Below are 17,987 nucleotides of genomic sequence, written 5' to 3'. Positions count from 1 at the left end.
ACTGTCACTTTCTGCAAGTATCTTTGGCAGTCAATATTAATGGCAGTATATATTTAATGTACAAATAGGCTGCCATGATGTATGTCGGATTATACGCTGCTGACATGGGAATCTAAAATTATAACCTCAAAGGTCGGAACTGAGTCATGACTATTTGCAGAATTCCACAATAACACCTTCCAATGCAGATCATTGCATGGGTATCAGCACAAAAAAAATCCTTCTCTGCTGAGATTTCGTATCAGAAACAGTAAGATTCACATGACTGTACAGTATAATGTGTGAACATGAACGTCCCTGAACCTGTTATGCTGATTCATTGACCTTTAGCACCATGGGGACATTCCCAACAATGCAGGTATGCAGATAATAGCATAATGCTCAGCAATGCATTAAATGTCGAGCAGAAAAGCACCAAAGAAGATGACTACATTTTAAAGGGTTATCCATTGCTGTACAAACTCTTCCTAAAGTTAACCTGTCTCTCTGGAAAAAGTAATTGATCTGCAGGAAAGATGGTAAAGAGAAAAGGGAGCTGATGTACTTTAAAAAAAATCAGTAAAACATGCATTTTATTTGTTGAAATCCCTGATGTTTGTATGCATGAATCCAGTGGGCGATCCTATTCAATTAGTCACAGTCTTCGCTGTAGGACTTTGCATGCAATCACTAGTAGTTAGGCTAGTTTCACATTAGCGCTTTTGAGCGCAGCGACGGCCTACGCACGGCCGCCGCTAAGCCCCGCCCCCTGCCGCACCTCCGCTGGTAGCTCCGTCAAAAAGGTGCATGCGCCGCCAAACGCATACTGCGCACGGCCTGCGCCTCAGTGATAAAGATAGGGGACGCAGGACGCATGCAGCGTCATGCGCCGGTAGGCGGAGCTACCGGCGGAGGTGCGGCAGGGGGCGGGGCTTAACGGTGGCCGTGCTCAGGCCATCGCTGCGCTCAAAAGCGCTAATGTGAAACTAGCCTTACCGGACTCAACTGTATACAAACACCAGGGATTTGAACTAATAAAATATAAGTTAGTCCGAGGTCACACTTGTGAAAAACTCGCACGAGTCTCGCGTCTCAATACCCGGTACTGCCGCTGGCACTCGGGATCAGAGTGTGCGGCTGCAGGTATTTTTATGCAGCCAAACACTCCGGTCTGAGTGCTGGCGGCAGTGCCGGGTATTGAGACGCGAGACTCGTCCGAGTTTCTCGCAATCATGACCCTGGCCTTTTACTGAATCTTTTCCAGCAAACATATATCAGTCAGCTTCTTCTTTTCTGTGCCATGCTGTTCACAGATTAGACTGCATGTACAATATGGCTGGGTCCCTTTTATCACTCGAATGCACCATCAAAATGAAAAGCACTCCTTACTCACCACCCAGAGAGGAGACATTCCTGTTACATGGGTGCTGTCTGTCATTGTTATGTCACATCACCACTGCAGCCAATCAGCAGACACTGATCTGCTGCAATCATGGCGCCACCACAGAAAGTGAGTACAGAACGTTTTTTATTTATATGGAGCAACAAAGTGATTAAGATGATAATAAGGGGCAACCCCTTTAATATCCTGTAGAACTTTCTTGAAGGGAAGCTGTCAGCTTGGAGCTGCTTTACAATCTGTAGGTAATTTGATGTTGAGAAGGAAGGCTGAGCAGATTGCTATATACTGTATAGGCTTGTGGGAGAAGAATCCAGTATGACTTGGATCCAGTATCATTTTATGCATTGAAATCTTTGCTCATTCTTGTCTTAGCAGTCCAGTGGGCGGTCTTCTCCCGAAGAAACTGTGCGAAACACGTGTCGGGGCAAAGGGATGTCCAGGCATCACCACTCACCTTCCGTCGGTATGTACATGGGCATCTTTACATTATTATTTGTTCACAGTATCGCATTGGCACGGGCCAGTATGCAATAGGGGTTAAATTTATGCGCATTCCTCTGTATTTGTATGCCATCTTTTTGGCTCATGATTAATTGTTAGGACATTGTGGTGACCTATTGATTTTTTCTATTGTATTATCTGTTAACTGTGGTCAGGCTGTATTGTCTTGTGGTGTTCCCATGGCTGGTTTGTCCCTCTTTTAATTAATTCAGCACTTGTTCTGTACATGTGTTTTTAATAATTATTTTATATATCATTCAGTGGTGCTTTGTGCTTATTACATGGCTATCACAACAGTGATCTACACACTTATTATGTAGATTATTAAATAGCAAGACATTTTTGAATGCTAAGCTCTATGTACCTGCATTACTTTTACGTTTGTAATCCCTGCACTTTGGATGGAGCGGAAACCCTGCTCCGCCCAAAGCCCCGCCCCCTTCTGTACACGCGGTGATTCTGTATGTGCTTATTGAACACCGCAAGGTAAACAGACATGCTGCGGTCTAAAAAGACGCGCCGCATGTCCGACTTCGCGGGAGTGTCACCCGCGGATTTAGGACGCATAGTAGAGACGGGATTTCATAAAATCTCCTCCACTATGCTGGAACATCTGGCCGCTGCGGATTAAGCGCAGGACGCAGGGTTAAATCCGCAGCAAATACTGAATGTTTCCGCGACGTGGAAACATGCCCTAACATTGATGGCCTATACTTAGGATAAATCCATATACTGAAGAGAAAAAAGGGTGTCACTCACCATTTCCAAAATCCAATCTTTATTGTGAGAAATTAAAACATCTTCAGCAGTCCGGTACACCCGGTACCTCCACCGATCAGCTGTTCCCGGTGGCAGTGTCATAGGGCTCCATTATATGTCCATTTTGCAAGGCGGCGAGAAAATCTCGCCATACGGATTGCATATGGATGCCATACGGATTACATACGGATGCAGACATGCGCAAAATACGCAACCACACCTTGCTTACGGATGACATACGGAGCACTATTTAGGGGTCATTCATCCGTATTACGCCTGTAAACTACGGACCGTATTTTGCGTCGGTTAGTGTGACCCCGGCCTAACAGCTCTGGTCTGGGGGAGTTTCTTCAATTCAATACTGGGCCCATTAAATTTAACTTTTTAAAGAAGTGGACAATAGGGATGAGTTAGTATTGTGAGGTAGCGCTGTCATGTAAGTAAGGGGTTCTCGCTTGCAGCGATCGAAAAACACATCCGGCACAGGATTTTCCAACAAATCATAGTCTATGAGGTTTATTCATCCTTCATAAACCTCCAGCAGCAATATACACAGCATTACAGGAGAGCGTCCATTATACAGGCTATTTAGCCCCAGGGTTATCTCACCCACGTCAGGGTTCCCATATGGCTGTTTCTCCAGGCCGCAGAAGTCCACTCACTCCTCAGGGACTCTCAGATACTGGCCGCCATTACACACACAGCCGCTCCACAGGCTGCTGTTAGTGAGGAGATCCTTCTCCTCACGGGACCTTCCAAACTGGACCAATCAGGTCCCAGCATTCACTCCATGTGACCTAACCTGGACACATTATATGGTCCATAGCCACGCCCACCGGGTCACATGACTATGACCTCACCACAGGTCCTTCACACAGACATATATACTTTACAATAGCATTCATAAACATACATATGTCTCTATCTCAAGGTCACCCACCTTGAGATACATAATGGCTCTTCAACCACTCACACTCTAGGGACATCCACACAGCGCCCCCTCGTGGACACAGTGGTCATTACACCACATACCTCCCCCCTATGTTCAAACTTGTGGGGTTGAACACACAACATCACACCAGGGTCTCGAGACCGGGCACGTATTGCACCTTGCCCCACAGGTCGAGAGAACTGTCTCCATTTGTCATACGGCCTCATCTCTACATTAGGCCTCCCCCGCCCCAGCGGTCATAATACTGGTCATTGTCTTTGACCCTCCAGTCACGGTCTGTCTGCATCATCAGACACTGTTTAGTCACCACACTGTTACAGTGCCCCTTGTCACCTGATCTTTCTCTCATTGACCGTCTCTCTCGGTTGGTGCGGTCATAAGTCTTAGTCGATCCTGCTGTCTGGCACGAGTCTGACTCAGTCAACGTCTCACAGGAACTACAGCCCTTCAACCTCGTACGGTCTGTCGAATTGCCACTCGCTGACATTCTTCGGCCATCTGCCATGTCACTTCTTGGCGGTACCCCTGGGGTCCTTACATCTTGGTATGAAGGCGGCCGCCACCTGGTATTCCGCACTTCTTTATTAATCCGCTGGCGGTCCAGCTTCAACTGTTCAATCTCTTGCAGGTACCCCACTCTATACTCCAAGAGCAATTGAAAGTTCCTCAGGCTTTCCATGGAGCCAACCACCATCATGGGAATCCTTCCCACTTCACCAGACACCTGGTCTTCGTCATCAGGAGGGATCCTCACCCTCACCACACCGGAGACAATCACAAGGTCCTGCATCACCTTCCCGGACCTTCCAATGATTCTCCCAATCAGAGCTTTGGGTACCGGAACCACATCTTTCCTCAAACCCAACCGATCCATAGCCTCTCTTGCTATCTTTAGGCGTCGAGCAGCCTTCATATTACTCCGCCTAACCAATTGTTTGACATGTAGACACTGCAAATGCATCTCTTTCAGGACAGCTACTCGGTTTGATGTGTTTTCCCTAGCTGATACTATCACCAACTGCCGAGTCTCAGGTGCCCAGTGCACCTTACACGCTTTGACCGCCTCTTTGAAAGCCTCATGCACACCTTCCTCAGCACAGGCTTCTTGCATGTCTTCTGGTACATCAATTACAACCCTGAAGGTCGTGGACTTGCTCTCATCCTGGACAGATGGCTCTGGGTTCCCCACGGACACTTCCCTCAAGATATCTGTCATGACCGGATGACTGTCTTGTGCAGCTCTTGGCTCACCATCTTCCTGAAATTTACAGTCTTCAGGACCCTTTTCCAAGATGGGCTTTGTCAGTTCTGCCTTGCTATCAGTCGGGGACGGCCGCTGTACGTCTTCGCCCATCCACTTCTTCTCCCACAGAAGACCTTTTACTACTCCACTGAGTTCTTGCAGAACTTTATCTCGCTCCTCTGCCAGGTAGCGACGCTCATCCTCTCTCCTGAGAATCTCCTGTTGATGCTTCTCTTGGGCCTCTCTGAGCACCTCCATATCCTTCACTATAGCTTTGTTCATAGTTTGACACGCTGACAGGTGACCCCTGAGCTCAGAGACTTCCTTCTCCAGCTCATCCACTCTGTGCTCAGCTGTTTGTCTCAGGCCTCTTTCTTGTTTGACACATTCATCCACCTCCTCTCTGAGGGCCTTATTCAGTTCTTGCCACGTTACCATGTGGCCTTTGAGCTCAGAGACTTCTTTCTCTAGCCCTTCTATTCTGTGCTCCCTTTCTTTCTCAGAGCCACAGTCACCCCCAGAGATTAAGTTATCCCTCCAGTTACTCACTAACCGTGTGACTACTTCCGCCGTCTTACCCACCAGGTCAGCGTCAGTTTTGTCACGAGATGTCAGGTCCGTCCGTTGGGCTGACATACCCCTTAACCCAGTCACTTCCACCTCTGACCTCTCCCCGTCAGGAGCCGTCACCGTCTTAATATCTGTTAGCCCAACTATAGGAACGTCTCCCTCCTCGTACCATAGGTCATCCAACATGACAAAGTCCCGGCCGCCCTCCAAGGTATACACCAAGTCTGGTGGTATCCCGCCACCTTGGCACTCACTGCCTCAAGGCCCCTCAAACACCACTCTGTCTAGCATATAGTTCACCGTGACCCCATGTTTACAGCGAACCTGAGCCATTTTCTCGGTCAGACAGAAAGTGAGAGGAGTTCCTATCAGAGTCACCTGACTCTTGGAGTCCAACCGTCCCGAGATTCCTTCCCGGTGCAGCATCACTGTACACACTTGCGGCCCGTCATGCTCCGGAAAGTATATCCCACATTCTGGAAACGACATACACGTACACTGCAGTTTCCCAGACATACCCACTGAGTCACCCAGTGCTGTCACTTCTTCAAACTTGGCCCCTTTCTGGACCACCACCCGACTTTGGGTTGCCGCCCCCTCCCGGGACTCTACCCCTTTTTGGGTTACCACGCCAATTTGGGTCACCGCCCCCTTCTGGGACTCCACCTCTTTTTTGGTTACCACCCCCATTTGGGACTCCACCCCCTTTTGGGCTACCACCCCAATTTGGGTCACTGCCCCCTTTTGGGACTCCACCCCCTTTCGGGATCTCCCCATGTCTGTTATACCGGTCTTCTCAGACCACAGTTCACACCACACAGTTTATGTCTCTCACGATACCAGACAAGTCCTTGTTGGCACCACCACAGCTCCTGCTGTCACCGATCACTGGCACCACCGGCTGCTGTTCACACACACAGCGGCTGGAGTCACTGCAGCTCCTGCTGCGCCGTCTTCATGGACCCGCCGATCCACCGGAAGCCGCTTGTCACCTTCGTGACCCCATTGAGCCACATCAAGCCGCTTGTCACCTTCTTGACTCCCACTGAGCCACCGCAGGCTGAGTCGAGAAAAAAGAAAAAAAACACACCACAAAAAAAACTCACGTGTCCTGACTGTGCGCTATTCAGGACGCTCCTGTCTCCACCTGAGACCGTCCAACACACAGGGCGCACCGGGTGAGATTCAGGGAGCGACCCTCCTCCCAGGGTCTCCCCACACACCGGCCTCACCAGGTCCAGGGGCTCAGCGGGTGCTATTCAGGACATCCGTCTCGGCCTGAGACTGCCCAACACTTAAGCCTCACCAGGTCCAAGGTCCTACCATGTGCTCCAGGGCTCTTCCCAACACTGACCCTCCAGGACCTTGCTCACTGAACCCTCCAGGAACACAGTCTTTACCACTGACCCAGGTCAGTAAAACACTTTTTTTTTTTTTTTTCTTTCTTTCCCGACCGGCACCTGCTGGCCGCGCAGGTTCTCGGACCTCTCTACCGCAGAGGTATCCTATAAGTCTTTGCCACTGACTCCTGTCAGCACATCACATGGCTTTAAGACCGTCAGCCCTCCTGGCTCAGCGTTGCCCCCAGCAACCGAATCTGCAGTCCTTTTCCGTTGCCCCTAGCAACAAGGCTACAATATTGCCCTTTGCTTTCTCCACCATATGTGAGGTAGCGCTGTCATGTAAGTAAGGGGTTCTCGCTTGCAGCGATCGAAAAACACATCCGGCACAGGATTTTCCAACAAATCATAGTCTATGAGGTTTATTCATCCTTCATAAACCTCCAGCAGCAATATACACAGCATTACAGGAGAGCGTCCATTATACAGGCTATTTAGCCCCAGGGTTATCTCACCCACATCAGGGTTCCCATATGGCTGTTTCTCCAGGCCGCAGAAGTCCACTCACTCCTCAGGGACTCTCAGATACTGGCCGCCATTACACACACAGCCGCTCCACAGGCTGCTGTTAGTGAGGAGATCCTTCTCCTCACGGGACCTTCCAAACTGGACCAATCAGGTCCCAGCATTCACTCCATGTGACTTAACCTGGCCACATTATATGGTCCATAGCCACGCCCACCGGGTCACATGACTATGACCTCACCACAGGTCCTTCACACAGACATATATACTTTACAATAGCATTCATAAACATACATATGTCTCTATCTCAAGGTCACCCACCTTGAGATACATAATGGCTCTTCAACCACTCACACTCTTGGGACATCCACACAGCGCCCCCTCGTGGACACAGTGGTCATTACACCACAGTATGTTCAGAAAAGATTGCCGTATCCGAATTTGCCATATTTATACCGTATTCGTGCTGTATTTATGTTTGATGATCGTTTACGAGCATATTCACTCATCTCTATTCCCATTGACTCCATTGGCGTTCAGCTATCTTCAGTGAATATTGCAAATATGGCGCTCGTAATCTGAACCGTATATTGAAATATTTGCTCATCTCTAGTGGAAAATCCTTTTAAATCTGTATATTATAAATGCAGTTTTAAATGAATATCGCCATTTTGTGCCTTGTCTGTGTTTCACCACCGTAGATTTGCTGCATTGTTTCTGGATCCATCTAGTTTTTATGCCTGAGGCCTTTACGGAAAGAAGCAATGATAAAATGGTTGTAGGCTGCAAAAGCAAGTTATCACCCATCACTTCCCCTAGGTGGGATCTAGCTGATGTCACTGCGCGTAACTAACCGCTAACGTGCTGGACTAAGCTACAGGCGAGTGCCTTGCCTGCATAATGCACCGGCACACCCAGGGTGTGGCAGCACAACAGCCGTAGATTTTAGTTATTATACATAGGCATTCATGAAATGTCGTAATAAAGGAGACGCCCTCAGTCTATGTTTTGTTCAGACAGGACCACAGCTGAATATGTATTTAACCACTTCTAGACTGTGCATTCCGCAGTGGAACATCCCTGATCCGTATCATCGAATTTCAAATCTACTCATTTTATAAAAAGAAAAAAAAAAGAAAATTACCCCCCTCCAAATTGTAACTTTCGCTTTTTGATATATAAAGAGTTAAATCAGCCATGTGTACAATGAATATGATTCATCATTATAGACTGGAAAATGACTGCGTAGCTATTAATTTACTGTGTTATTAGGGGGAAACTCATATGACTCTGACAATTGTAATTATTTCTTAATGCTTTTTTATTTCGATTTTTACCATGTTACTTTTCATCATTTATTCCATTTAAATGAATCAAATATTAAAACAATAGACTAGAAGCTTCCAATTAAATCAAAACAGAATGAAGAACACGATCATAATGAATAAATCATCATAAACAGCGGAAAGAACATATCTGGGGTCTTATGATGTCAAATATCTAGAGGCTACTTAGCATTAATGTTCGGTAAGTCTAAACCTGTAGTATCAGTGTAATACAATTATAATAGAGATTAATTCAGAAATCTGGTTTTATTAAATTGTATTTCTTCTAATTAACGCCGATTGAACTGTTGCAACTAAGGGATTGTAAGCTTTCTCCTTTGATAAACAGATAAATTGGGTATTTTGAAGTCCGGGGAATATGAGTTGTAGCCACTTAATGACAAATTGGATTTTTTGAAAACTTTATAAAAAAAACTTTGGATTTCAGAGGGATATCTGCTTGTTAACAGTTTTTTCTCCATTAAATCTACATGAGTTAAGTCAACCAATTTGTGGTAAGTATCAATCCTGGAAAAAATAATTTTTCTCTATTATAAAAGAGCAAATTTTTCAAAACTATTTAAAATATTATATTATTCACCCATGACGGAAATCTTCTCAAAATCTGCCAGTCTTAATGACAGTGACCCCTCATCTATGATTGTAATATTTACAATCAGTCAACTTTTTAGTTTATTCTAACTATTATACAGTAGAAACCAAGAATAAACCCCAAATCAACTCTTACCTCTTTTACATATTTCTCGGCCTCCACTGTCACGGTATTGTGATTCTTGTGTTCTTGAAACATACACAGATAACAGATGCATGTTTGGTCGGTTTGACAAAACAGCTCCATTGTCTTGCTGTGCAGTTGACATTTTCTGGCTTCAAAGTCCCTAATGGGATCCAACAACTTATGGTCCCTAAAGGCAGCTCCTTCCAGATGGGGTTTAAGGTGGATTTCGCAGAAGGAAGTCTGGCAAACCAGACAGGACTTAACAGCTTTCTTTTTGTCGTCGATGCATGAATCGCAGAGGACATCATCAGAATCTATACTGGATCCTGCACTTACACGAACAGACCTTCGATTTTCTATACTGTCGTGACCAGGACTTCCAGGAGCTTTTGCATCCGATCCACTAAAAAGGTTCAGACGATTAAATTTAATACTTGAAGCTCCAGGACTACCTTTCAAAATTGTTGTTTTCACACCTCCTTGGTCTAATCCAGGGCTACTTGGGTTCTCTGGAGTTTCATCAATACTTGAATTTGCAGAATCTTGTTGGAAACTTTCATTGCCATCTTCGGAATGGGAGCCGTTGGCTCTTTTTATACCTTGATCTTCCATTGTCTTGGTACCTGGATAGTTGACGATCCTTGATAATATTGTAGACTCCTTGTGCTGGTAAAATACTTAGAGATCACAGGTAGAGCAAGGAAAGTACTGATAAATATCTGACTGTGACTCACACCTAGTCTTAAGAAGAAACCTGATTCCTGTCAATGATGATGAACGCAGCAGAAGAGATATGATGAAGAGATGAGACAGCTAAGGTTACACAATCTGATCCACACCCAGGAAGCTCTGAGAACATTCCTGCCCTGCCCTCTTTTACAGAATGAGACTTCTTTTTTAATTATTTTGCTAGCTGGCTGCAACCTGTCCTAGCTGTTAGTGTGGACAATTATTTTCTGGCTCCCAACCTGCTGATTAGGGATTTTATGAGCGGTTAGCGTCCTACATACAACGTTGACGTAGACCACAAAAAAGAAGCTGAAGGTTAATTTCTTTTTGAGATACAGAAATAACAAACCCTGCATTATCTACTATGGGAAAAGGATAAAGAAATGTACATCAAAGATTAACATATGAGACATTTTATTGGTAACTGAAGGTCACATCAGTCTTTGCACAAGAAGCAAGGTGTTTGAGACCATGGGCGTATGTCTCACAGGTTATAAAACAATAATTCATAGTGAAGCCGACATGATTGAGGAAGCTTGATTTGTTCATATATGCTGTTATCCTGTGCTCACTAGTGAAGCAAAATACATGTACTAGATGATATTTAAAGTGATCAGTCACCACATTTTTGACTCCTAATCTGAAAACAGCAAAATGTAAAGACGGAAACCCTGATTCCTGCAATGTGTCACTTACAGAGCTGCTTAGTAGAGTTTTTATAAAATCATTGCTTTCTCAGCAGGAGATTATCATTAGAGGACTACTTGTGCTGCCCATTAGTCCAACCACGCTCACAGCACTGATTGGCAACTTTCTACCTATGCACAGTGTACACAGAAATCTGCCAATCAGTGCTGTGGTCGATGTTATACAGAGCTCAGTTTTCAGAAAATTGGTATGTCCAGCAGATAAAGCAGGGATTTTATCAAAACTACATCAAACAGTCCAGTCCAGTGACACATATGTAAGGGTTAATCACAGTTTACTGTATTGTTAGAGACTTGTGATGTGGTATGGCCAGTAGAGGGTAGCTGTGAGAGGCTGGAGGTGGAGCGTGGGTGGGGGTTGGCCATTTCATGGACTGTTGGGAGGAGTCGAAGAAGAGTATGGGTAGAAATGAAGCTGCAGATCCTAAAAGAAAGAATGGTTAGGGCAGTGTGACTATGGATCTGTTGTTGATGACTCTAGTATGCGTTGTTCAACTTCACATGAGCTGACTCGGTGATGACAGTCAAGTACACAGAATCTTGGGCTAGGCCAAGTGTGGTCTTATTGTGGCACCCCAGGAGTCCAGTTGCCACAGTGGCATTGCCTCCCTCACAGGGAGTAATGTCATGCCTGGAAGCAAGGAGGGGTCCCCTTACCAGATGTCCATAGGAGAGAAGTCGAGCAGAACCTGGAGAGTGGAGTTATGATTAAACTCGCCCCAGAGCTGAGCGCTAGGAACCAGATGCCGGAGTCGGTGGTTGCGCGGGTACTGAAGTCCCGACAGCTAAATCCAGAGGACAGGGGACTGCAGGTGTCCTGGCCCAATCCATCCCGCCTGCAGAGCAGCCGGATACTACGGTAATGATACCCAGAGCCTAGCTGAGGTTCACTAGGAGGGAAGGAGATGCCCAATCTAGGACAGGATCCAGTGGTGGGCGCGGCCGCAGCCACCGAAATGCCTTTATCCATGCTATATATCCCAGGGGCGGCCTGGCTACCTCAATACTCAGGAGAGTCACACACCCTGAGCGACTTTAAGGAGAGACTGCATAGTTTATTCAAAGTGTACCCCCTGTCAGAGAGCCAAAAATTCAGCATCCTTATTGGCTAACCGGTGTGGCTCAGAGGGAGGTGAAGTCCTGACCGGACAGAGACAAAAGAACTGTTAGGAAAATCCTGGCCCAGCTGAAGGATACTTTTGACACCCACAAAACAGCGGAGATTAAAATGAAATTCTACGGGTGCAAACAAAGGGCGCAGGACAGTGTACGGGACTATGCCCTAAACCTGTAAGAGTCACTGCAGGCCATTGAACAGGTAGACCCTGACAGTGTGCGAGATGAGGACAGATTGCTAACTGAGCAGTTTACTGAGGGGCTCCTGTCTACCCCTCACCGGACACAGCTGTGCATTATAGCCCTGCAAAACCCTGACCTGGTCGTCGCTTGATTTAAAGACCGGGTCATCCGAGTGTTGTGAGAACCAACCCTTAGTGGCACTGGACCGCTCCAGCACCCAGCTAGCACATACCACCAGGAGGCAGCGTCCTTTTCCCTGGCACCTGTGAAGGCCGATGCGCAGACCCTAGATAATGACTCCTTTGCAGGTCTACGTCTCCAGGTCCAGGAGCTGACCAAAAGTTTGGCTGCACTAACTAAAACCGTGCAGTCCACGCAAGTGTCTCCAAAGGAGAAGATCCAGCTGGTCTCTGGTCCGGATGGCGTCCCATGGCGATGGCAGAGGAGAATCCCACCGACCAGAGGGAGAGACGATAGCTACGGCCATGACGGACTGCCCTTCTATCGCCGCTGGAACAAGGCAGGGCACATCGCAAGATTCTGTAATTTAAACAAGCAACCCTAGAGCAGAGGGCCAACCCCCAGGAGAAAGATGACCAGGCCCAAAAGTTGGTGAGACAAGTACGTTGGAGGACGGCTGGACCTGTCCATCGTGCTTGATGGCATCCCGATGAACGCTTTGTTGGACACCGGCTCCCAGGTGACAACAATGTCATATATCCTTTTTAAATGTTATTGTGCTGATTCAGACATTACTCGCAGCCAGCGTCGGACTGGCCCACCGGAGAACTTTGGATCATTTCACCATAGGAAGGGGATTTCATTTTGTTGGAGGTGTGTTTAGGTTTACATTGATATATATGTTTACATCATTCATTCCTGTGGGAGTTATTGTATGGATATTATATGATATATACATTATATGTTATTATATGGATATTTTGCACATTTTTTCAAGTAAACCTTTTGTTCTTCAGGGGATATGTTTATGGAGACACTCCTCCTCTTTGTATGTATTTGGTTATATTGTGGTGTCCCCATGGCATTTTTGCTTTTATATGCATTTTAATATGATATAAATAAAATTGCTGTTTTATTATTTGGGACCTCTTCTTCCTACATTTATTTTTGTAGGATTAGTTGTACTATTGATGAGAAGTGCCTTTTGCATTTAGGACATTGGTTGATTTCTATATCTATCTATCTATCTATCTATCTATCTCTATATCTATCTATATCTATCTCTATATCTCTATCTATCTATCTATCTATCTATCTATGTATCTATCTATTCTTTCTATCTATTCTTTCTATCTATCTATCTGTGTTATGATGAGTCACCGAAGGAGGAAAAAACAAAATACCAGCTAAGTCCAGAAAAACCAGAGAGGTTGGCAGCTATCGGATTGCAGACCCCTGAACCTATCCACAACAACTAGCAGTAGCCGTGGGGGGTTCCTACGGTGCCCTAGACCCCTCGATCACAGCCGGAGAACTATATAGCCTAAAGACAGAAAGGGGAAAAACTAAACTGCCCCAGAGCAGACCCCAAAGCAATAGGCAGCCCCCAACATATAATGACGGTGAAGCAAGATGAAAACACTAACATAGATAGAAAGATAGGTTGAGCAAATGATGGGGCCCAAGCTAACTACATAGGACAGGATAGGAAAGCTGCTGTCTGCCATCCGCAAAAACCCTATAAAAATGAGCCAACAGCTCCCCTGCCTTGGATCCTGCTCCTGTGACCAGATACCGTGTGTGCATTTGCCTGTGGTCTGTGACACTAACAGGCTCAGCGTTTTTGTATGTTTATGTTGCGGCGCCTCTGTGTGTGAACAGAGCCCGCTTTGCGCACTGCGGGTGAAGTATAACCCGTGCGCATTATACCGCCATATTGTTCGTCTTTCATTACCTAGCAGCGGTGTAACATCTACTGCACGGTGGACCCCGAGCGGCGAACGCACTTTATTATTTATTTTTATTTAGTGCGTTCCGCCGTTCCTAACAAATAGAGATAGATATAGAGATAGATATAGCGATAGAGATACTGTAGATATAGAGATAGATAGATTTAGAGATAGATTTAGAGATAGATAGATATAGAGAGATAGATATAGATAGACTATCTCTATCTATATATATCTATCTGTAGCTATCTATATCTATCTATCTCTATCTATTATCTGTATATCTATCTAACCATCTAGCCATAGATCTATCTATTTATCCCATATCTATCTGTCTATCTCTATATCTATCTACATATCTATCTCATATCTATCTATCTATTCTTGATTTATCTATCTCTATAGCTATCTCTATCTATTATCTCTATATCTATCATCTATCTTTCTATCTATAGCTACCTATCTCTATATCTATCTATTTATCCATTATCTATCTATCTATCTATCTCTATATAAAAGCATTATACCCTATGAGGGGGGCAGCATTATACCCTATGAGGGGGGGCAGCATTATACCCTATGAGGGGGTGTATTATACCCTATGAGGGGGTGCATTACACCCTATGAGTGGGGGCAGCATTATACTCTATGAGGGGGTGCATTATACCCTGTGAGGAGGGCAGCATTATATTCTATGAGGGGGTGCATTATACCCTATGAGGGGGCAGCATTATACCCTATGAGGGGGGCAGCATTTTATTCTATGAGATGGCTGCATTATATTCTATGAGAAGGTTGCATTATACTATTTGAGGGGGCTGCTTTATATTCTATGAGGGAGGCTACCCCAACTCCTGCTACATAATTAAGATTTGTACTACCTTATATTATACCCGGATATTAGTGTGTTTTACCGCACAATTGGTGGTCTTGTATTTATCTCTATGTAGCTACATAGTGGGCCCCAAGAATGATTTTCTCTGGTGGGCCCAAGGTGTTCCAGTCCGATATTGCTCACAGCCCAGATGAACACTATAACATCTTTGCCAGCAATGGTCAGCCCTTGCCTCAGGTGGGGAATAAGCAGGTGACTATCAAGGTTGGTCAAGTAGAATTGCAGTCACAAGGTTTGATTAGAGTTGATATTGACAGACGAGAATGCCATCCTATGATCACTCTAGGCACCAATGTAATAGAGAATTGTCTTGGAGAAATTATTGTTTTGTTGCAACCCGAGACCGCCAGCTCCAGTCAGCAGCGTGTCCTGCAAAATGAAATCAGAGCCCTGATGCAGAGACAACAGGTAGCCCTGTCTAGTGGAGAAGTCGGCAGTGTCAGAGTGAGTGATCCATTCCCCAATGCAATACCCCCTAGGAGTGAAATGTTGATTTGGTGTCAGGCAGCAATAGGCCTCAGGGGTCAAGATTACCTTGCCCTGGTATAACCTGTGTACTCTGATAGTAGACCCACCATCCTGACAGCCAGAGGGGTAGTAAATGTCTGCAAGGGGAGGGTACCGATACGCATCCTGAATTTGTGGGGAGAAAGAGGTCCATTTACCCCAGTATGCCAACCTTGCTAAGCTGTTCACTGTGAGTAATAATGCAATAAGGGCCATGGAACCCTTGCTTCCGTCCAACCGTGCGGAGGACAATGGCACTGAGGGTCAGTTGGAGGATTGGTGTCAGAAGCTACACATAGGTACTGACTCCACCCCTTGGCACCAAAAGCATGGGGTTTACTGGGTTGTTAAGATTATGAGCGAGTCTTTAGCAAACACCCTCTAGACTTTGGGCAGGTAAAAGGGGTCCAACACCATATCCCCACCGGAGATCATCCGCCCATTAAAGAGAGGTACCGGCCTGTACTCCCAGCTCACTATCAATGTGCCAAGGGTATGTTATGGGAAATGAAGGAGGCTGGGGTAATCAGAGATAGTTGTAGCCCCTGGGCAGCTCCGTTGGTCCTCGTTAGAAGGAAAGATGGTACAAAGAGGATGTGTGTTGACTACAGGCAGATTAACCGCATTACACATAAAGATGCCTACCCATTACCACGAACTGAGGAATCATTAGCTGCACTGAGATCCGCTAACTATTTCTCCACTTTAGATCTCACCAGTGGGTATTGGCAGGTTCCCGTGGCAGAAGCAGACAGAGAGAAGACAGCGTTTACAACACCATTGGGCCTCTGCGAGTTCAACTGCATGCCATTCAGGCTCTGCAATGCACCGGGAACTTTCCAGCGATTAATGGAATGCTGCCTAGGACATAAAAACTTTGAGACCATTTTGTTGTACCTGGACAATGTCATCATCTACTTAAAGGCGTACGAAGACTACCTGAAGCACCTGGCCGAGGAGTTCAAGGACTTATCCGGTTTCGGCCTGAAATTAAAGCCGTCTAGGTGCCAAGTTTTGAAGCCCAAGGTGCAGTACCTAAGTCACGTGGTAAGCGCCGAAGGTGTGGCACCAGACCTTGAAAAAGGCACCGTAATCAAGGACTGGCCAAGACCCTCCACTATCAAGGAAGTGCGTCAGTTCCTCGGGCTGGTAGGTTACTACAGGAGATTCGTAAAGGGATTCACAAAGATAGCGGCACCCATGCAGGACCTCTTATTGAGCCAGTCCAAGAAAGCCAAGAACCCGAGTCCTCCATTCGAGTGGAGTAAAAGAGAAGAAGAATCCTTCACTCGGTTGAAGATGGCTCTTACTGGAGATGAAGTCCTGACCTATTCCGACTATGGCTAACCCTTTATATTCTATACGGATGCCAGCAATGTGGGATTGGGAACAGTGCTGTCCCAGGTACAGCAATGTAGAGAGAGAGTGATTGCCTACGCCAGCATGAAGCTTCATCCCACGGAAAGGAACCCCGACAACTATAGTTCTTTGAACTGGAGTTTCTCGCCATAGTCTGGGCAGTAACAGAGCGCTCCAAGCACTATCTGGCTTCAGGGAAGTTTACCATTTATTCGGAATATAATCCGCTGACTCACCATGAAACGGTGAAGCTAGGAGTGCTGGAGCGGCCATGGAAGGCTCAGCTGTCCAACTACGAGTTTACCATCAACTACTGGGCAGGGCTTATAAAACGTTAAGCGCTGTCCAGGATGCCCAATTTGCTGGATGGGGGAGAAGACCCGGAGGAACTCAAAGAAAACAACTTACTAGCCTTCCACCACCCCGATATGGCCCAGTGCTCCCACTGCATGAGGGACAAGCGCTATGCCATGCAAGAGGCAACGATTAACCCATTGCCTCACGATGGATAAGCAGAAATGTAGGACAGCGATCCGGCAGTCCGCCTAGTAAAGGAATTGCTGACAAAAGCTGATTCGCACCTTGGTCCAGATTCTCCACAAGAGACCCAACAGTTGTGGAAAGAGAAGGGCAAGCTGTTCATTTATGAGGGAAAGCTGTGTCGGAGAAGCGTCAACTCCCAAACCCATGAACTGGTCTGGCAGGTGGTAGTCCCAAAGCGGGATGCGCCAATGGTCTAAGAAGCGTACCACGATGGAGCTGAACACTTCGGGTGGAAGAAGTTGGAAGTCCTGCTACATAAGCGATTGTACTGGGTTGGCATTTGGAATGCAATTGAGAAATGGTGTCGAGAATGTGGTCCATGAACCTGAGACGGAAAGAACGTGATAGCCAGAGGGCTCCCCTACAGCCCATAGTCACCAAACAACCGCTTGAGCTGGTAGCCTTGGACCACGTGAAGCTGGCCCCAAACCGGTCAGGCTATGTCTATGCCCTCACCATAGTAGTCCACTACTCCCTGTTCCTGATAGTAGTGCCAGTGAAGGATCAAATGGCAAAGACGGCAGCCAAAGCATTTCAACAACACTTTTCTCGCCCGCACAGTTACCCTGAACAAGTGCTTACCGACCAAGGCCCAGCCTTTAAAGCAGAAGTGTTCCAGGAGTTCTGTAACCTGTATGGCTGCAAGAAAATAAGAATCATCCCCAGACCAACGGGTTATGTGAGAAAATGAACCAGATAGTAA

At 46.2% G+C, this 17,987-nt stretch overlaps 1 protein-coding gene across 2 annotated transcripts in view; it reads right to left on the bottom strand.

The window, feature by feature from the left end:
• TRIM29 (tripartite motif containing 29) overlaps window positions 1-10,141 on the bottom strand; it is an 86,719-nt gene extending 76,578 nt beyond the window's left edge. For both annotated transcript variants that reach the window (XM_073566427.1, XM_073566428.1), the window contains exon 1: window positions 9,345-10,141. In XM_073566427.1, the coding sequence (XP_073422528.1) occupies window positions 9,345-9,947 (603 nt within the window). In that variant the 5' untranslated portion in view covers window positions 9,948-10,141. The remainder of the gene's footprint in view (window positions 1-9,344) is intronic.
• Between the last annotated feature and the right edge of the window lie 7,846 nt (window positions 10,142-17,987).

Source organism: Dendrobates tinctorius, unplaced genomic scaffold, assembly GCF_039654945.1.
Source record: "Dendrobates tinctorius isolate UK_male_01 unplaced genomic scaffold, ASM3965494v1 ptg000018l, whole genome shotgun sequence".
Taxonomy (NCBI): Eukaryota; Metazoa; Chordata; class Amphibia; order Anura; family Dendrobatidae; genus Dendrobates; species Dendrobates tinctorius.
The sequence above is the reverse complement of the archived record's forward strand: the minus strand, read 5'-3'. Positions and strand labels throughout refer to the sequence as shown.